We start from the raw sequence: 22,031 nt of genomic DNA, 5'->3' as shown, positions 1-22,031 counted from the left end.
AAATAAAACATGCAGGTTGTGACAGTTTGATGAAATAATGTCAGATAAGTGTTGTCTTTTGGCATCTTTTACAGTTTTTTGATATTGATGCCAACAGTCCTTTAGCATCTGGAATGACACTTGTAGCTTGTTTCCATTCACGCTCAGCTCGACAGCACTTGCGTCTGACAGCCTTCAGCCAGGGGTCAGATTTAGTTTTAGGCTGCCTGGTTCTTAACGGAGCCACAGTGTCCAAAGCAATCTGGTAGGTGGAATAAAACCATGAGCTCAGTTCCTCAGTCTGGCTGCACAAAAGCTCCGGGATTTTACAGTTCTGCTTAAAAACTGTTAAAAACTGCTCAGCAGTGGACGGGTCAAAAATACGACAGCGGCGAGCAGCAGCGCGGTTTAACTGAGGTACGGGCAAGAGGAACTTGAAGCATCACAGGACTGTGGTCAGAAAACACAGCATCACAAATCTCTACGTTAAAAACAGAAACAAACAGAAGAACCATGAGATAAAACAAGATCAAGTGTGTGTCCATGTTCATGTATGGGACTGACTGAATAGCACAAAGTTAGAATGCTTAGTCTGTTTTTTAGGCTATTTCACAATATGAAAATAAATAACTTATTAAAACAGATCATATACACATCCAATAACTAAGTGAAAATGATTGTTTTTGTTTTTTTATTTGCTAATCAAAGTGTCAGTGCAGTCAACCATCGTTTTTGTCCTCGTGCATTAGTTTTGATTTAGTTATCAAGTAAAATTTAATAGTAATTTTTTTACTTTGATTTTTGGGATGTAGGATGATCATTTTCATTTCTGTCTAACGCTGTGACTTCTTCTTGTTCCAGCATGATTTCTTTCTCATTGACATTTGATGGGTTTTCAAGGTGTTCCATTAACATTACATCTTATTTATTATAATTTTATATGTGCGTGACTTGGAGCATGAACCAGAAATATGCAAGCCTCGTGGAGGTTTTTTTGTCTCTAAATGATCGAAATTAAAAATCTCGGTATCATCGGGACCTCATCCATCTAGTCGAGGAGCTGACCGCGGCCTAGACTACACTAAGCGGCAGCAGTGTACTCCTAGTATGTACAATGCACCACTATGAGACATAAATGCACACTTAGTGTGATGTATTCTTAACAACTTTGAATAATGGAGTATGAAGTGAGAGGCATTTAATGAACTGGAAGTGCTTCTCTGAGCCCTCACACGCCCAAGACAGATTAGGAAGAGAGGGGAACCACCTTGCTGCATGAGTAGCTCCGCGGTCAGGTTGACTTCCACATGGTTTGCTGGGGACGCTGCCAGGGAGGAGAATGTCAATTTTAAAAGAGCGTCTCGTTCCTCTGGGCTGGAGGGTGGCGGATAAAGCTTTGGTGCATTACCGTGAGGCGAAGGCCATCCATCACAGCTTTGTGTGTATGTGTGTGTGTGTGTGTGTGTGCACAGTATCTGCATGTGCTGACTGCATGCAGGTAGTGCTGCACTCCTCTAGGCTGTTGTAGTGTGGTTATAGGAGTGGATGAGGGAGGGGAGTGCTGGGCCTGGTGGATAGATGCGGATCCAGAGCATCTGGAGACAAGGACTCTCACTGGTGTTGAGTGGGGGCAGGTTATTTATTCAGCTGGGGGTTGTGGGAATACTTGAAGCATCTTCCCGCTGATGAAGAACTGTTGCTTTCAGTTACATTGCAACGTGGTGGAACATATTTGGTGTCAGAGGCTGCTTTGTCTTGCACCACACATAGCTATAATAACGCAGAAAGAGACCTGCACACATGCTTATACCATACATTTACACACAGAACATATAATTTAATATTCATGAGTAGCTGGGGTTTCTCAACAGATTCAAGACTCAGCAGTAGACAAGACGGTGCAACACTTTGTCTCCCACTTGAAAATACCAAGTTAAAAAATATATATATTTTGGACATAAATGGCTGTGAAAGCAGCTCAGAGCTAAATTTATATGCGCATAATTTGCAGAACCTTTTGTATTTTCGCTTCTGTTGGAGGTGATCCACTCAATACAGACGCACACAAGTGCAGAGGCGCTTCTCCTTCTTGGCAAGGTGCTGCGAGAGAGAGAGAGAGATACTGTAGTTTGACCTGCTGAACTTGTGCTGCTTAGCATACCATGCTCTCTGGGGCTAACATACAACACCCATGCAAATTCTGTTCCCGCACAGCCCCACGCCCCCTCTTGTTTCCATAACAACCGAAGGTGCGGGAGAAAGGCCTCGGCCTGGGTGGGAGGACACCTGGGGGACTAAAACCTGTGCGTGTGCGCGTCCACAGCTCCAACAAGCAGGTCTGTACATGCAAAAAAATGAAAGAACATAAACTAAACGCAACGCGTGCAGGTGGAGTTGTGCACGCCCACCCACTCATCCAGCTACTCTTGTTGTTATCCCTTCCCCAGGTGGGTTAGAATTGGAGGCAGGTGGCGCATGCTCCCCAGTCCCCATCCTCTAAGGTGTTATTACTGTTACAAATAATCCCATGATGACGCCAAGTCCAAACTGTATCAAAAATAAAGTGGGGATATTGATTTGATTTCTGCAGCGTTTGGATTTGCCTGCTATTTGTTGTTCTTTCCTCTGTATATATGAACACTGCAGCGCTGGTTCGTTGTGTGTGGCCTTGGTCATGGGAGGAAGGCCTTTTTTTGTGCAGCTTGCTTATTCTACTACAATGTGTTTACTTGACTTGATACTCCCAGTGGCCTGATGGTTGTTATGTCTCAAAGGGCTCCAAACTGCACTTTGAGGGGGAGTGATAAGCAAATCGAGCCGGCCTCTTTCCTCCCTCTTTTATTTGGTTACATGCAGAACAATTGTTCCATTTGTGTAAACTGTTTTTTTCTGCTTTTTCTCTTCCCTCTCGAAGTCACCGCACGAATATTTGCGAGCACGAAAGCTTGTGTGGGAGCGTGGCGGTTTGAAGCCGGTGCAAATGTGAGATTCGCTCCGTGATGTAATAATTCAGGTGAAAAACAATGCAGAGAGGAATGCAGCGAGCTAAATCTCTCCCGTGGATCTGCCGCCGTGGCATCATTCGGGGAGAGCCCGTGCGACGCGCGTGCTGGTATGAGGGAGGGTGTTTGTGAGGGGAGATAGGAGAAAGAGAAAGAGAGAGGGGGATAGCTAAGCTTGGTGGTGTGAATGATGTTTAACTGGAGCTCAGCAGAGTTGAATGAGGCTGTAAATCTGCTCTCCTCCTGGGTGCAGTTTTTCTAGAGCGCTATGGTACAGAGCTATCACAGAGAGACGGATGTCACCACATTACAGTCCTACACACACACACACACACACAAACACACGCACACTTTTTTCCTCACCTCCTACAAGGCATAAAATATAACCCATACCATCAACAGCAGCCCACTCAGAGGATTGAGGGCATACACAGAGCACAGAGCTCCATCCCACATTAACCAAACAGTGAGAGCTCTCCCTCTCGAGGCTTCACATCGACACCGGCCTCGCTGGCACATAATCTTTCTCTGCCACATCGCTTTTCCTCACAGCTTACACTGTCTATGATGAAATCGTAAAGAAGGAAAACAACAGTCGCTGAGTGACAGCTGCAATTTCATGCCATAATGGAAATCAGTGTATTGGATAGATAAGATGAAGGATGGGAATAGTTGTTGTAAGGTCAGTGTTTTTGTTGCTTTTTTCTCCCTGTTGAGAGAAATGTATCTATTATATGTCCAAGTGTATTATTTACAGCATGACTGTGGCCATGGAGTTATCACTGAAGGGGGACTGAATGTGGAAAGGCATTAATGCAAACATCTGACAAATAAAACATAATGAAGATATTAAAGTTAGTTGAATGTGAGCACTACTGGGTACATGTGAGCATAATTAGGTTTACATAACTTAACAATCATGGCTTCTGATAGATTTGGGAATTTTTTTTGTTTTTTCTGTGCTTTTTGTGACTGGTTTGACTGAAGTTAAGATTTTCCACTAATATGGAATCTTGAATGAGCCTAAATTTAGGAAAAATAAACTGATCTGCGAGGATTTTCACACACAACCATCTCCAGAGTTTACCATCTGAAAACGAGAAAATAGCCAGTGAGCGGCAGTTCTCTGGGAGAAACTGCTGTGTTGATGTCAGAGGGCAGAGTTGACATCAATGGTCAGGCTGCTTCAAACTGATTGAAAGGTAACAGTAGCTCAAATAACCACCTGTTACAACCAAGGTATGCAGAAAATGCGCAGTGCATCAAATCTTAAAGCAGATGGGCAACAGCAACAGAAGACCACAGCGGGTGCCGCTCCTGTCAGCTAAGAACAGGAAACTGGTGCTTGAGTTCACACTGGCTCAGGTCTTGAGTTCTGTGCAACAATCTGATAGTAGGACCTGAATTTGCTGTAAACAACATGAATGCATGCATCCTGCTTTGTATCAATGGTTCAGACTGCTGCTGGTGATGTAACGGGGTGGAGGATACATTCTTGGCACGCATTGGCCCCCTTAGTACCAACTGAGCATTGTTTAAATGTGGCAGCTTACCACATTGTTGCTGACCATGTTCATCCCTTTATGACCACAGGGCACCCACCTTCTGATGGCTGCTTCAACAGAACAACACCCCATTTCAAAAACCTAAAATCCCCTCGAACTGGTTTCCTTAACTTCATATGTCCACAGTGACCAGTTCTCAAACTAACAGAACTCCTTATGGATGTGGTGGAACGGGAAATTCACATGATGGATATTCAGCCGAGAAATCTGCAGCAACTGTGTGATGCTGTCATGTAAATATGGATCAATCTGAGGAAAGTTTCCTCCTTGTTGAATCTATGCAACACATAATTTTGGTTCTGATGGGAAAAAAAGCTCCAACCATGACCAGCAAGGCGCACCTAATAAAGTGGCTGTATGCTTCTTTTTGTTAAACATATGAAACACGCAGTAAGGCATTTGACAAATATTAGACCCGCCCCCAGCAGTCAAGCATGAGCTTCTGCTGGTGTATGGGAGCACCATTTGGACAAACCACATGCAGCACACCGTGATACTATAAACAGTGATAACAATAATGACACGTTGTTACGGTTATGATTACATTTGCTAATGATTATTTTGAACAACGCAGCAAAATATGAGGGGCTGAGAGGTGATCATATTATCTATATATGGCTATGTTAGTAGGATGTGGCCCCTGGGAGATTTATAGTAAATGTGGAAGTTTTAAATATTTCAAATATTTTATCGCAAATACCAAACGGGAGCATTTACAGAACAAAACTTTGATGCTTTTACAGTTTACCTTTTTATTTACTGCATATCTGCCCACATCACACCATCGTCATCAAAGGAAAAGTGTGGTGGGTGTTCCCGACACAGCTGCTTGGTAAACACACGTTACTTACTAATTTGATTCAGGTGAGGAGATTTAAGTGCAGAGCCGGGGAGACTTGGGCGGTTGTTTTTTCGACGGGTAAAATCGTCAATTATTTTGGAACAGATTGGTCTCAAAGTGCAATTGAACTTGATTATTGGCTCAATGGAAAATGTAATGAAAAAGCCCTGATTTGAAAGGAAAGTTATGAGAAGGCTATTTCAATTACTCTAGAAAGCCTAAACTGGGATACCAGCACCCCGCACCAAACACACTCAACAGGCTCAGACACTCTGACGTTTTCTTTATTTCTTTATTTTCTTTCTTCTTTTTTTCCCTTTTAATGACAGTGAGCGCGAATCGTGATGAGCACAGCTGTTTATTTGCCTTTTCCCCCTGAAATCCGCTCCAGCTGCATTCTTTAAAGCGTCATGCCTTTGTCACTGTTAATTGATTACCACTTCTCATGAAATACAACTTTGTTTTTTTCAATTCTATTATTGACACGCTTGTTCAAATAATTACAGTCTTAACTGCTCAGCTTTGTTGAAATCATTTGACAGATACAGAGTGAAGAAACAGTCTACGGTGCCAGCATCGAACAGATTATTACAGATGCTTTTAAGATTATCCAAAGGAAGAAAAAAACCCCACTCAAATCCTGACAGCCTGTCAGGGATGATTGCTCAACTAACTGCTTTCCTTTTTGTGACTGACAGATACGTTTTAGCTGTTTTTTTCCCCTCTCGGGTTCAAGAGTTCACAGCGATTAAGGTTTCACAGAACTTACTTGAACTGTTTTAAGAGCTAAGTTAAAACTTAAACCATCATCATCATCCTGCAGTTTTCGAGTATCAATGGTGATCACTCTTCTATTCAAAAGTCATTTTGGTTGGACCAACCAACTAAAGTAAGTTATTGGTTGCTATAATTGATAGAAAATTTGCCAGACCTCTGGGGTCTGAATTGATAGTAAGGCTGACCCCAATACAAAAATAGAACTTTTATCTAATTCAACATAATATCAATCATATCAAAGATCTCCTTGGGCAAAGTGAACTTACTCATTTAAATCTATTTGAGCCAGACAATAGGTCTACAGACTCAAAGTTCCACTGATTTCATTTAATAAATTGGGCCAAGCATCTTCCATACACTGTATATAAGAGATGGAGGTATTTCTGAACTCTTCATTTTGTAGCCTCCACTTTTACAGCTGGCGCCAACTTGTTATTTTGGACACAGAAGTGACCACATTTAAATTCAGTCCAATTTAATTAAAATTTATTTATATAGCACCAAATCACAGGAACAGTCACCTCAAGGCCACAATCACACAATCTCCTGTGAGCACCCACTTGGTGACAGTGGGAAGGAAAAACTCCCTTTTAACAGGAAGAAACCTCCAGCAGAACCAGGGGCAGGGAGGGGCAGCTATCTGCTGTGACCATCTGGTTATTAGAAGAAGGATGCAAGTTATCAAGTAGCTAGCTAACACCAACTTTGAGGCTTCTTAATACAAAATCCACACAATCAATGTGTGGGGTCCATCTTTTATTTACAGTTCATAGGTGAAACCTAGGTTACGGTTTTTGGTCTAAGTGACCAAAGTAGCCTACCTCACTCAAAGAGCTAATAATGTAAAACTCTAAGGGTTAATACCCTCTCTACAGCTGTTATGAAGAGGAACATCAGGAATAGAGATCAAAGTATTTCATGTACCAGTCAGTAAACGTGTATTTCATCTGTGAAGCTGGTTATGGTAACATTAGAGTCCATAGGGCATCAACTTGCCTTTGGAGTCACCCTCACGTGGCCATTTGCGAGTCTTATTTTTCAGCCCTGGAACTTTCTGCTTGTTTTAAGCATTTGATCAAACAAAACAGTGGTTAAAACAGCAAATAACATTTCTCCTCAAGGAATAATCCCACTGGCATCTGATGTCAAGCACTTGAAGTGCAACACCTTCAATCAAGCTCAACCAACAACACTCCAGACAGATGGTTAGGGCTGACTGCGAGAGGCCTCCCACCATGCCCGATAACAAGTTTCCCTGGCTATATAGGGCAACTGTGAGTGTAAACACACCAGCCTCAAGTGGAGAGGACAGGTGGCCTGCCACACAGGACCGCTGGTCATGTTGCGAGTCCACAACAAAAGTTCAGTTATGTGGAAATGCCTGAGTGTCTTAATAGTGCGATACAGTGCCAGTGGCTCAGATCTGATGATGGGGGCTATAGCAGAGCTGTGATACTTCTGGGAAATCAAATCTGAACCAAAATGTTGCTGCTGAGCAAAGGCGGCTCGAGGCATTAGCTTTAGTCTAGTGGGAGGAACATACAAGCGAAAACAAAACCTAAAACCAGACCATCAGTGATGCGTTCCCTTGTCAAGAGGCCTCAAAATTGCCTCAAATGACACTCGATATCTTTTTTTTTATCAAGTTAATTTCCTCCTTTCTGCCTCACAATGATAGGACTGCTGGCCTAGTTTGGACCTCTGAAAGGAGCCTTTTCCACCCCAATCATTTCCTCCATGTATTTGTTTTCGGAAGCAGCATCCTCTGGAGGCGGGCAGATGATGATGTCACAGAGGAAGGAAAATGATGGTTTGCCTGCTGTTTGTACAAGACTTTGGCATTTGTTGTCACTGGGTCTGGCATCACTGGCAGGCACACTGCCACCGAACCCCCCCACTCCCCCACCCCCACTCGGCCTAGCCTTCATCCACCCTCCCCGCAATGACCCATATAGGTGCTTTGAATTGCTTGGCAGGCTCAAGAAGATTTATCTGGGCCCCCCTCCCAGAAAGACCACTGGGATTTAAGCATGTGGTGGTGGTTCGAGTGCAGCTAAACATGTAAGCAGGTTGTCAATTTTGACTCGTGTACGTTTGTGCGTTTGTGTCTGTGCATCGCTGCTGCAGTTTGTGACAGCTCTTTGGATGCAGTTGAAGGAGATATGCTGTCTAGTCTCCAGGTGTTCTTTTTCAGACACTCACTGAAGGAGTTGTGTGTTTTTTTGATGTGTGAATTACTTTTGGTGAGGTACATTCTGTTCTCTTAATATCCTGGATGAGTAAATCGAAAGCTGTTTAATAGGATAACTGCATTTAAAACCCCAAAAAGCTGATTTAAACAGGCCTCGTAAAGTTGAGCCATCATGAGAATCTTTTATCAGGCAACGTAAAGAGAACAATAATTAAGTTAGAAGACCAAAGAAAGTTTCCTCCCCGACTGTGATGACTAATACTCTGACTTCTCTTTTCCACCCTTCTTGCATAATCCCCCAGATTAATTAGCTGTGTGTTCGAGTCACTTCCTGTAGCGCGACCCTCAAATAGGCTCCCTTCTCTCAATCTGGCCTATCCACTTATAGGGCGCCAGAGCGTTTTCCCTTTGAAGACCGCTCGGGCTTCAGAGGCAACAAAACTCTCTGATCTGGCGGCTAAAGGAAAGGGCTCCTGCAGCGTGCCGTTACAGGCTGATAAAAACTTAGAAAGAAAAAAAGAACAACATTTGGGTAACACACACACACACTCAGAGGGGGGGAAAAAATTAAGAATAATTTGGTAGTGAAAACAAGAGGCAGCATGGAACAATGACAATCTGGCTCCTTTGGTAATTTCCTGTCGGCATTCATTCGTGTGATGTGGTCGTGACTGTTCTGCCGGGATCAATCAAACCTGCGAGCAGATGGCATCGCACTCCTCCAGCGGACTGGGGATTGTCTGTGAGGATGTTTTTTCGTAGTTTTTTTTCTTTCAGAGATGGTAATTGGCCCGCTATGTCACGGACCGGAGCATCCTAACAGCCGCTGCCATTGCCACCATGCAGCAACAACACCTTTTGTTATGCTTAGCACAGCTCATAATGTCCTACCCATGCTGCAGGCTGCATTTCTTTTAAAACTCCAGCTTGTATTAAGCACGGCTGTAATTAATAAGGTGCGACTGCAATGAGCTTGGACGAGGGAAAAACACATTTCAGGAGCAGCATTTTCATTTATCCAAGTTTGCCCCGCCCCCTGTATAAAATTTGGACCACTTTGGCTCCCTTACCACACGCACCCACGAGGCCTAGATAAGTCAAACATATCTCCTTCTGGATCGGAAACTGCGTTTGCTAACAGGGCTTGCATTTAGGTGAAGAAAGCTTATGTAGATAAATGGAACCGTGTGTGGGAGCCTCAGCAAGCTGTATAAAAGAGAAACAAAGTAATTGCATGTGTACTGTATGAGTCTGTGTGTGTGTGCGCGCGCGCGTGTGTGGCTGAGACACCGGGCACTTCAAAGCTTTGATGTTGGAGCTCCTAAATGAGGGCCACCAGAGGTCCAGACTAATGGGACATCATGGGGAGATTAGAGGCCAAGTGTAGCAGGCTGACAACACAGTATTATGTGTGTGTGTTTGTGTGTGGCAGAAATAGAGAGCAAGAACACGAGTTTGTGTGTGTTGCTCCTTGCGTGTACTCCTTTTGCAATTAAAAGTGAAAGTTTTGGCTCCAAGTCTGAGAGGGAGTTTGCAGGAAGTAATTGGACAGGAAGCATCAAGTTGTGGCCACGAGCATTCATGCCAAGATTTCGACAAAAAAATGTAAAAACGCGTCAGAGTTAAAGAAATCATCAGTTTATTCGTTATGGTATAAATCCTTTATTAAATAATCATAACAATAATTATAATAACAATCATAAAAAGAGCATTTCTGTACAAAGACCCCTTTAAAACAACAACAACAGCAGTCCTAGCAGTGCGAAGGGTTAGGGGTGTATGTGTTTGTGTGTGTGTTTGTCGGGGGGGGGGGGGGGGGGGTCCTGTCTTTCTGTGTGTTTCATTTGGTCCCCCCGGGCTGAAGGGGGCGCTGTGACTGTCGCTGGCAGTCTCAACTTACTGTATCCGATACTGGCTCCAAAGGCAAGCTGGATCCCCGAGGCTCCAAGGCACTTTGAAAAGAGTCAGTGGGGGTCCAGAGATGTGGGCCTCAGAGGAGAGAGAGAAAGAGACAGCGAGTAAGGGTGGATGGGATGTGATGCTGAGTGCGAAAGTGTGAGAAGCCATCGTTCCCTTTAATTTCTAGATTCTGCCATACTCTCGGTGTGCGCGCATGTCCAAAGTTTCTCGAGTTTTTCAGAGAGGAAAGACGTGTATTTGTGTTCTGTATATACATCCGTATATACAAGGGAAGTGCGTGGATGTTTGTGTCCGTGGACGGGGAATTTTAAAGGCCTTCACTCCCTTCTTCTCATGGCTTACAAGTCCAATCCAAGCATGTGCGACAAGACCTTTTTAAACAGTTTTAAAAAAAAAATGCTGCAACAGTAAAAATTAACACACGCACAAAAAAATTAATCACAAAATAGGCCACGACTAGCCAGTAAGTTGAGGTGGGACGGGGGTTCCGGTGTTGGTGTGTGTCGGTGGGGGAGGTGGGTGGCGGGAAAAAAGAGGGGATAGGTCCTTTAAATCATGGCTTTTGAGGTCCACGTGTAAAAGAGAGCGAGAGAGATCCTCCTCTCTGGTCTCGATGTCTCCTCAACGTTCCTTTTTTCAACATTTCCACCAACAGTTTGCTTTTAAGGCGTTGTTGTGTGTCCGGGCACACAGTCAGTCAGTCGATTGAGAAGAGCTGTGTCTGACTGCATTTGTTTTTGATCCCATTTGCTTTTTTTTTGTCTTGTACTCGTGAAAGAGAGAACATCGCCCCTACGAGGGAGAGGCAGGGGATTTTTTTTTTAGTGCGCTGTCAGTCATAGTCTCTTATAGTCTCTCTTTCCTTCTCTTTCTACAGTGCTTCACACTCTTACCAGCAATCCATAGGTTGCACCAACCAAAGCTCCTTGACCTTTTACCATTAACCGCAATGTAAACGTGACCTTCTCTTTGACAGGAACCGGCAACAACAGTCTCCGACAACTAAATCTAACAAGAACATCTCTGCCAGTAAAATAATGTGTTAAAAAGCCCCCCTCCCCCCTCCCCCCCCCCCACACACACACACACACACACACACACACACACACACACACACACACACACACACACACACACACACACTTCCTTTGCTTCATTAAAAAAACAAAAAACAAAACATATCTGCCAGACTGGGTAACAGGCCAGAACTAAAACATTAAAACAGAAAGTGATTGAGCAGTGAGACAAACTCGAGGGGCGTCGGTGACTAAATAGACCACAGACTGTCAGGAACTAAGAGGATAACTGAGGCTGATACGTAGAGAACAAAGGAGCCAACGGTCCACACCAAGGAGCTAACTTCTAGGCCACTGTGTTCACACGTGATCCAAAAAACAAAAGAAAAAAAGACGCTTTCTAAGCACGTTCCTAACCTACCACCTTTCCAACACGATGTGTCTGCCTCGCTGTTTGTGTAGTTTACAGTATCCACTTTCAAAACTAGACCTCATACAAATCTATGATGCATCTATAAACATTTCTCTGTTGGTGGACCAAGAATCTGTACTTGATATGTGTAGATATTTACTTTTTAGGCCCAGAACGGAACAGTCCATCAGTTTTTTACTCAGTGGTTCATTTTGCCATAGAACTACCAATACTGGACTGTGCAATGCTTTCCGAAACAGGAAAACAAGTTCTCGTTTGAGCTCGAAAGTGGCTTTCTTGTTGCCTGTGCATCCTGGGATCTGCGCTGCTGAGGAATAAAGTGAACTGAAGCAAAATGAAGAAGATAGCGGGAGGTTTTCACAGGGTGACTGTCATCCCTCTCTTTCTTTCCATCTTCCTTTTCCTTTTCGAATCGCCTTTTCTTTCTCACGCCTCGGTGCAGCAGCGCTGTTGGTTGAGTTTGACCTTGTGCTTGAGGCCGTCGTAGAGTTCGAAGTTGTAGTTCTCCAGGGTGGTGGAGGAGCGGGACGACAGGCCGCTGTAGGAGCAGGTGCAGTACAGCAGGAGGCCGGCGCACACCGCTCCGAGCAGGACGCCCAGAGAGCTCATGACGATGATTGTGACCAGTATGGGGTCAAGGGTGTACAGCCACGAGTTGTCCTTTTCTGAGACACGCGTGACTGGAGGCTCGGATGACGGTGATGGCGTGTTCCTCTCTGGGAACTGTAAACCTGTGACAAAAACGGGAGGTTAGTATGATGACAGGCAAGGAGTGGTTGTATAAACCTGTTATTGCTACAGTTAATGATGATATACATGACATGGGGAGGTGGGTTGCAAAGTGGCTTGGAAAAATCAACGTAAATACGAGATTTTACAATTACAGGTAAACTGCTGTTAATGAGATCAAGTGATCTGTCAGGAGTGCAGGTAAACTTGACTTCCTGACCCTACCTGATCTTTTGCGATGTTTTTGACTTACTAAAGAGAAAAGATTGTATCAAACATCACTAAAGTCATGAATTGTTGTGAGTAGAAGACTCGTTTACAAACATCACTAAAGTCCGAACAGAGGTAATTCAATTCAATTTTCATTTATGTAGTGCCATTTAATATCAAAACAACAGTTGCCTCAAGGCACGTTATATTGTAAGGTGTGGACCCTACAAAAATTCAGAGAAAACCTCTAGAATTGGACGACCCCCTATGAGCAAGCAATTGGCAACAGTGGGAAGGAAAAACTCCCTTTTAACAGGAAGAAACCTCCATCAGAACCAGGTATAGCCATCTGCCACAAGGGAGATAACTTACAGAAATGTTCTTTATAATTTATAAAAGTACTTTATAGAAATGACAAAAAGGTACTGGTGTGAGCTCCGTGTCTTACCTCCACCTAGCGGGCCACCGTAAATTCGTCCATCGCCACCTGGTCCCTTAACTATCAGACAGAAGCACAGGACACACTGACTTTAAACACCAATCCGATTTACGCATAATTCTAGCTGTAATTACAACAAATAAACAAAAACATGCCTCTGCATTTGCCTCTGCAAGGTTTCCTTTAAATGCTCGCCAAGTGCCTAACTCGAGTTCAGTGTCTTTTTACACAATCACCAGAAATAACAGCAACCCTTTGCATACCGTTAACTGCTTTATATTTGCTGCTAATTTTGATATTACACATTTATACTCATACACACACTTATAAATAGAAAAATACGACTTTATTAATAATAAAGGTCATTAAGATACATTCCTGTCAAACACACAGTCATCACATGGTATATCGATGGTGTAAGACTGCTCATTCAGTGTGAATAACAATGCAAACATGTCATCAAATCATTAACAATTCCCGTCATCATCGCTGCTGAAATCATCATTACTGTTCGACCGGTGCATTAGATCATCAAAGAAGAGAAAAATAATGGAGACAAAATGTCAGCAGTTGCTCGTGACAGTGCTTTGTGTGAAAGTAACAGGTCTGCCAGGTGGTGTGAACTGAAAATTGACGTGGATGTGAGTGTCTGAATTGTGGCAAGCCCTCCCTCCCAGCACTTTATTCGAGCCCAATAGCCTGAGAGTACTTCTACTTTAGGTGGGTTTTCTTTTAACTTTGTGCACATTTGTGTCCGCACATGTGAGTGTGTGTTTGGGCTCGCTTGCTCTTGGCGAGCAGTCAGGAGTGGGAGTAGCTGCTTGGCAAGGCACACGTCTAGATCTGCTGGTCTCTGATGGCCACCGGCATTATTAATACTGTTTCCAGGGCAACTGGTAGTTGGCAGGGGATTGGGCGATCGAGGTGCGGTTGATGGGAGGGAAAAGTGCTTACCGCAGACCTAATAAATGCTATCTGTCCATTAACTAATTACGACTATTAGAGGCTTGGAAGCATAATGGTGTTGAGATGGCTCGAGTAGGGTGTCCGGTCCCTCCTCCCCCCAAGTTGATTTAAAAGCACATGGGCAAAGTGTGCCAGAAAAAAGTGCAGCTTCTAAATTGTGACAACAAATTGAGGTGCATTTCTGCTGAGCTGCGGGCTTGTAGGTGATGGATTTTTGCAGCAGTGACAAACCAGGGAAAGCACGCCCCGTTAAGCTACAGAGTGAAGACCTCAATTTCATTCAATCCAGGGTGTTAAATTGAGCTCGTGTCAGATCTCATCACCTCTGTACCAACTGATGAGAGAGAAATTGCCGCTAGTGTGTCTATCTCGGTGACAATTACACGATAAAAATGGGTTTTTAGAGCCCATATGTGTTAAATATTAGCGAGAAGTGCATTAGCTGTGTCTTATTTTATGTCACCGGCCAATAATGGCACTAAAAAGGGAAAAAAAAACCCCAACCCTGAATGGCTGAAACTCTCTGCTCTGGTTTTTGTAATATCTCGGATTCCTCTCAAGGATGAACACATAAGGCAAAAACACTTCGCTTATGGCTTCCAGCTGGTCCGGCGGCATTGTGGGATTTGTAGGAGCGTAAATCAAGGATCGAAGCGGCGATGGCAGACAGATGTGTCTATTTACAACCCTAAAAACAACAAGCACATATTCACACTGGAAAACACGACAAGGCTCGGCTCAGGCACGGCTTTCATCTGGGCGGCTCAAAGACACGGAGAACAACTGGAGTGGGTGGTATGAAGCATGAATGGGAGTGGTACAACGTGCTTTATTACACAAGAGATTCAAGATGAAACACTGAAACACTGAAGACGGCCGCATCCATCACTGACTGATGCCTTTATCGAGAGAAAGATGAGACGTTCAATCAAACGGAGCTGGTTAACTCCGTTTGCGATGCAGGACTTTTTAAGTATGATGGATTTGCATTCCTTTGTTTTGTATTTTTGTGAGGTTTTTTTTTGTAAATGTGCACATGCTTTGTTGAAAAGGACAATGGACCCCCCCCCCCCCCCCCCCTCCACACATCCCATTTCTGTTCTTTTACAAACACCCTCGCTATTGGCACAACTCATATTGCAACTATCCTGTGGTTGTGTTATTACAGAGATACCAAGAGCTTCATTTTCTGGGCCTTGCCAGATCATTTCCACAGCTAGCACAGTTTTCTCCCCCCCCCCTCCCTCCCCCCGTCTCTCCCTCTCTCAGCACTGCAGGGTTCCTCGTGTCTCTGGGGTCTTGTTTTAGCCTCGTGGTTTGGCAGCTCTGGCTGGCTCCTTGCAGCGGAACCAGCTCAAAATCCCCTCCCCGTCCTCTTCCCCCTCGCATGCCTGCGTGTGTGTCCACGTTGGGGTCATTCCAGAAGGACCGTTGGGGTTATGAGGAGCCAGACGGTACTCAATGGTCCGAATCAAGCTGTTCAGACAAATAACTTACTCAGTCTTCAGTTCTCTCATCAGGAGCAGCATAGTGTGAAATGTCAACAGCAAAACTCCTTAATGGAACAGGGAAGGAAAAACAGCAACCGAAGCTACATCCATTAGAGAGCGTGCATGTGTGAGAGAGAGAGGCCACAGTGTTTCCTTTGCCAAAAAAAAAAAAAAATATCACTCAGCAATTTAGGACAATGTCTTTGTCGTCATCATCACCGCTGGGGGCTGTAAACTAAAGCAAGTGAGGGTTCGTCGATCTTGCTGCGCCACGACTCTCACTGCCATCGCCGGTCGGCGTCGTCCTCTGACGAATACAGTGCAGCTTATAAGCGCTTCGCTTTTAGCAGAGGGTACGGTGTCGGTCCCGGCTGTCCAACCTCACCGTCAGGACCGGCTCCACCCCGGGGGTGGCCATACTGGAGGACCAGTTAGAGTACTGGAAGCACTGCGAAGAGCTGTGATAGGCCACAGACAGCTGGCTCTTCTTGGTGGCCAGGTGTTGTCGACAGCAACAGAGTGCTCTGACCAAGATGGCCGCTGCCAGGAGAAGGAGGGCACCCCCGGCAGCCATAATGTAATACCAGTGGATGGGCAAGGGAGGCACAGGAACGCCTCCCCCTGGTGGAGAGATACAGAATAATTGGCCAGCGGGAAAAGAGAGGAGTGGCACTTGTTTTTCACTTTTTAACACTGAATTCGTCTGATTCTATCCCTGTTCGTGCACCTCGTGTGAGCATGCACAAGCATGCCAGTTGCAAAAAGAAAGAAAGAAAGACATCTCCAAGGCCAGAAAAGAAAGAAAGAAATGCATCCATCTCTGTCACGTAGCTTGGGTTGCAATTGGAGGACAAGTTTTCACACCAAGATCGTCAAGAGATTTGGTTTGAAATCGCTCCAATAGTTGGATCCAATCAAGTGCAATGCAAGCGATTTATTTCTTTTATTTCTTTATTTATTTTTTTTAAACAAAGCTCCAGTGAGATTTCTTGGTGTGAAACGAAAGCCAAAATAATTAGTCATAAAAGCACGCACACACATTGACTTAAGGAGCTTCCTCTTCCTGTTTCACACTGGCACAGGAAGTCACAAACAGCTCCTTGATATCATCTCAGAACCATGCAAGGATCAGCGGGAACATCACACGGGTATCCAGCGTTCCAGAGCTCGCACTCTCTCTCTCACTCTCTGAGCTCATATTGGACCGGGATTTGTTATTTAGCTGGCTCGAGTTGTCAGATTTTGTTTTGAGTACATAATTTATCCTGTTCTCTGTTCTTGGTTTTTCATTTTCCTTTTTTGTGTGTTTTTTGTCTGTCATGCATCAGCATCCTGGCCAGTCCTCTCCTTCTCAAGCCAAAGAGCTGTCTCCTCGGAGACCATCTCCACAGATCCTCTACTCTTCTGCTGCTCCTGGATTGAGTTCCCCCTCCCCCACCCAATTCTCAAATTTTTGGTAAGAACCAGCTAACCAGGTTCCAAGAGGCCTCTACTCCTCTATCCAAGTCTACTAAAACAAACCCTTGTAGACAGAGTGGAAAAACTAAAAAAAAAAGAAGAAGAAGAAGCCCACATGCTCTTTCCAAAGCTGATGTGGAGAAGCTGTATGTAGGATGTCACACTGAACTAAAGGGAAAATGAAGCGGGGCTGAATACATCCTGATTTTTGGACCGTGTCACATAATTACAGGGGGAAATGGTGCGTGCTCCTGCTACTTCACACTGCACACACTCATTAGGCAGAGCTGACTTAGGGAGAGGAGACAGAGACACCCATGCTCGATGCTGCTCAGTCACTCTATCTGATTGCTTTCCACTGGGGACGCTGGTGTGTGTGTGATGATATTAATGTGTGTGTTTGTCAAGGGTTAGACACCGTGTGCTATATGTGTGCGCGTGTGTGAAGTCAGAGGAGTAGAAAAGCCGAAGAAATGCACACACATCACATTCGCACTGAAGCCTCCTAGCTCTTATCTTATTGGAAGACATTATGAGATGCCAAAACACTAACATCAATCTCATAGGGTCTCCTAGGATGCTCTAAATATTTTTCATGAGGCAGACAGTTATTTAAAACCCTTCAGGCTATGTCAGGAAGCCTAGAACAGAGAATATGTAGCCCTTTTCAAATATGACTCCTTATGCCGTGCCGGATTCGGCTTCCTTCGCACGTACAGTCTTTCCTTTTGAGACCAATCCTTTGTTTCTGCTAAAACTGACAAGGTAAAACAATGAGCTACTGAAGCGATCTATCCTGTAACTTCATGAAAATTTGATCAAAATTAATTTGGTGTTTGGTGAATATTTGCCATTAGTACTCATTTTGAGACGTCTATATGCTGCCGGTGACGTGGCGAATCAGCTTTAAAAAGTCTGGAATCACAAAGCTGTGGCAGACTCGGCTTCTGTGCTGTCAGTGTAAAAGAGTGATTTAGACTAATTGGTTTTTCTTTTAGTGGTTCAGACCAAGCAAAAAAAGAAACCCAGGCTAGTGCATACCGACGGGCAGGAAGCAAGACCACAGGAGAAGTGACTTCACACCAAAGTCAGACTCACCTGGATTTTCGGGAGGAAAAGCCGCGAAGGGTTCTGTGAGGATAGAGAGGCGGGCGGGAGACAGGAGCAGAGAGAGAGGGGGGAGAGAGCGAGACAGCTGTTAGATAACTTTAAATATAAGAGAAAAAGTCAGCCAAATGTCACGCAAATGTCACAAGACTATCAAACTCCTCCTGAGGAAATTTTAAGTTAATTCCTCAGATAACGCACATGAATTATGGCATTTACAGTGATTCTCTGCTAGAACGCTGTTTCAAACAGAGTATATTGTGGTTGCCAGGAATTTGAGACGGGAGTGTATAGTGTATAGGCTATGGGCGTATGTGTGTGTCTGCATTTGCAAAGTTCACACATTTCAAGTTGTTTATCTGCAGCGTCCAGTAAAACTGGAGCGGGCTGTGAATGCACAGAGCAGAACCTTCACTTTGATTGCCTGGAATGCAAACACAGAGAAATGATGTGTGTGTGTGTGTGTCTCAGTGTGTGGTACATGGTGTGTGTGTGTGTGTGTGTGTGTGTGTGTGTGTGTGTGTGTGTGTGTGTGTGTGTGTGTGTGTGTGTGTGTGTGTGAGTGACTGGGGGTGGGGGTTGAGAAAGAGAGAATGGGAGTAAAGGAGCAGGGGGTCCGACTTGGGAACTGGCGCCTTTTGGCGGGAACGCCGACGTACTGTGAAAAACTCAACTGTGTTTGGTGATAAGCAACATCCCAGCATGCTCTGGGAGTGGCAAAGGAGGAGAGGGAAGGGAGGAAGGAGGAAACACAGCAGCAGGGAAGCAGGAGGGGGGCTGGGCTATCATCTTTGCCTTCCAAGCTGCTGTGCTGCTTAGACTCTCTCAGGACTCGCATGACACACACAGACATATAAAAATGACTCAACACAAACACACAGAAAAACACTGGCCATACACATAGACACACACACTTTCCCTCTGTTACACTCTGCCACCCCACCCCCGCCGCCATGTTCCCACTGTGGTCCGGCTCCAAAGCACACTGGACGTCAGTCAGAAGTGATGACGGCAGGTTTTTGGCTCCGAACCGCCGGCTTGGTCTCTGATCTGTTTAACACCCTCTCCGAAGCCCCTGCTCAGGCTAGATTAGGGAGGCTACACTGGAGCTCGGCTCGTGCGAGGCACCCAGAAACTTGCTTGGGAAACAGCCTGTCTAGTAATTCCCTTTGATGGCTCGGGAAAATCTCTGTTTACAAATACGACAGAGGAGGGAGCGCAGGAGAGATAGAGGGAGAAAGAGAAGAGAAATCTAATGAAACATAGATTAGCATCGCCGGGGCCCACGGGGCGTTTATGGCCTAGTTTTCCTATTCTTCGTTTCTTTTCTTTCTTTCTTTTTTCGTGGAGGAGTAAACGCTGTCCCTCCCTCTTCTTCCTGCTTTCATCTCTATGTTCGGTGGGCTCTTTGGAGGAGAGGCTGTCTCTGAAACTGGGATGGGAGGGCGAGTGAAGGATTGGTGTGTGGTGGTGCTGGTGTTTCTCACTTCATGTGTGTCACTGCTCAAGGACCTTACGACTGAAAGTCGAGGTGGTAGTAGGGAGCAGTAGACTGATAGGAGGGTGAGATAATGTGTCATGAGTGTGTGTGTGTTTATCTGTAAAGATTTTTGGCAAGAAGAAGCAAAAATAAAGAAACAAAGCATATGTGCGACTTACGTGTACACTCCGTCAGTGGGGTGCTCGAGCTGATGTGGATGTTGTCTATCCAGATGTGCCCTCTGGTGCCGTGCACAAAGTAACCCTCCATCACAACCTACCACAGCCGAAAAAAAGGAAGGATGAAGAGGAAGAGGAGGAGGGAAAAGTTGAAGGAAAAAGAAGTGAGAGGAAGAGGAAGACGGATGACAGGATGGGGGGTGGAGGCACATTGAAAATGGGGACAGCAGCAGGAGGAGGAGAAATAGGATAAAAACTTAATACGGTGCCTGCGATTTCAAAGTTGCACTCAACACTTGCAATCATCCTCCCTGCTCTGCAACCATCTCCCACTTACTTTTTTATGAGAACATTAACTGCTTGTGATGTCTCTGACAAATGCACAGCCAACTTCCAAACAGTCCCACAGCCAGAGGGACACTACAGCGTACTTTATTTCAAATGTGGCCTAAAGTGACACAGAGCTTAAAACTGATACTGTCATATGCTCTGCTACAAGTACAAGTGCGTACTTTAGCTTTAGAAGAAGCGTCACATGGGCAGCTGAACTACAAGAAGCAAGGGGAAGACACACAGTCATGGCCCTTTTATACTTGGAGTGTTGTGCTACTGGCGTGTACACCTGTAGCTGAGAACAATACTGCAGCGGCTACCATGGCGAGCATGAATGGAAGCAGCTGTGTGATAAAAAATAATAGCAATGCATGATGTGGCCAACAGGCCGGGTATACTGGGAACTGAACCGTCCTCAAGACAGACTTAAAACTCTGGAATAGCTTTAGAGCACATGGGTCACATGCTAAACCTGGTAAGCTAAGTCAGTACCCAAGTAAGTAAACTTTATTTAGATTTAGGAAAAACTCTTAACAGTAAAACAACAATTAGCAGCTAAGCAGTACAAAAAAACCTACCACCAAAAGAAATGGGTGCGATCGCTAACGGTCGAAAAAATTTTTTTAAATTGTATGCTAGCTAAAAATATTAAGTACAGTAGAAATTGTTGTCTAAGTTATGGCTAATCTGTTGAAACGGTTTGTGAAAACCTTAGCTAAAACTTGTTAGCTAAAACACCTGCAATAGAGCTGAAATAGCTAGCAAAGTTACTGTTAGCTAAACATGATGATTAAGTATGATGGGGAACTGTAACTAGAGTAGCAGATAAAAGTTGTGGATAAATGTTTGAACACTTAAGCTAAAAATCTTGGGTAAACAGCTGAAGCTGAAGTCTTAACATGGCTGAATGAAATGGCTAAGAGCCTGCCTGAAAGTTTAAAATAAGTTCAAGTTAACAGATTTTGACATGTAGGTGGTGGTGAGCGCATATAATGTAGCTTTGGGGGTGTTTAAGATTGAAAATATTAACAGCCTACTCTAATAAAACTACAACAGAAATGTTTTCCCTTCCTGGGTAGCATGTAATTAAAATGTCTAACTCAAGATTACAAAGCCTGATTCGTATATAACTCAATAATACTGGTAAGAAGCTTGATTCTTTCATCTCCCATTTGCCTTCTTTTTAAGTATTTATTTTATGAGCACACAGAGTTTAACCACTACCTGGACGCTTTTAGGAGATCGAGGTAGTATGGTCCGACCCTCCTTCCAGACGGGGCCCTGATCGTCTGTTAGTGTCCACAGGACCGTCTCTTCAAAGTGGGCGTCCTGTACCAGGACCCTAAGGTGGCCCTGGGCCTCCCCCGATATCTGGTAAGAGAAGACTAGACACAGGGGCCCAGTGTCGGCGGTCAACACGGGGCTCAAGAGCCGAGCTCGCTGCTGCTCAGTCTTTAGGCTTGCGTCTATGTACAGATAGCTGTTGAGCTCTGGAAGGGAAAGAGATATGAGAAAAGATAGAGCATGAATTTTTCTAACTCGGACCAAAATGGGATATAAAAGTTGCCACATGCACATTCCTGTTCACAGCAATTTCACAGCAAAAATGTGAAACTGAGCCCTTTCTGCATTCTCTCCACATTACCGAAAGTGAGCAGGGTTTTGTTTTAACCTTGAGTTCGCTGGTTACTGCAGTCAAATGAAAATGAAAAAAATAAATAAACAGAAGTCTGATTTAATGGATTTTCATTCAGGCCTCGAGGCAATAAAAAAATGAGAAAATGAATGGTTGTGTAGACTTTTGATATTCACTGTAAATGGATGCTGCTGCAGTTAGTCTGTGCGGCAAACACGGAGCGCATACACAAGGGAATCGTGTGTGCGTACAGTGAGAGAATTATCGTCGTTAATCATGA

General features: G+C 44.5%; 1 protein-coding gene across 3 annotated transcripts in view; it reads right to left on the bottom strand.

Annotated features, from left to right (window-relative positions):
* Positions 1–11,409: 11,409 nt before the first annotated feature.
* Positions 11,410–22,031, bottom strand: part of nrp2a (neuropilin 2a) — a 59,393-nt gene continuing 48,771 nt past the window's right edge. For 2 of the 3 annotated variants that reach the window (XM_026157736.1, XM_026157738.1), the window contains exons 14-18: positions 21,340–21,605; positions 19,783–19,879; positions 18,115–18,147; positions 13,112–13,162; positions 11,410–12,455 (exon numbers count right to left, since the gene is read on the bottom strand). In XM_026157736.1, coding sequence (XP_026013521.1) covers positions 12,151–12,455; positions 13,112–13,162; positions 18,115–18,147; positions 19,783–19,879; positions 21,340–21,605 — 752 coding nt within the window. In that variant the 3' untranslated portion in view covers positions 11,410–12,150. Of the gene's footprint in view, positions 12,456–13,111; positions 13,163–15,143; positions 16,180–18,114; positions 18,148–19,782; positions 19,880–21,339; positions 21,606–22,031 lie in introns of those variants that run through there. The other variant, XM_026157737.1, reaches the window with a different exon arrangement.

The sequence above is a fragment of the Astatotilapia calliptera genome, chromosome 23, assembly GCF_900246225.1.
Source record: "Astatotilapia calliptera chromosome 23, fAstCal1.2, whole genome shotgun sequence".
Classification (NCBI taxonomy): domain Eukaryota; kingdom Metazoa; phylum Chordata; class Actinopteri; order Cichliformes; family Cichlidae; genus Astatotilapia; species Astatotilapia calliptera.
Note: the sequence above shows the minus strand (reverse complement) of the source record. Positions and strands in the feature narration are given on the sequence as shown.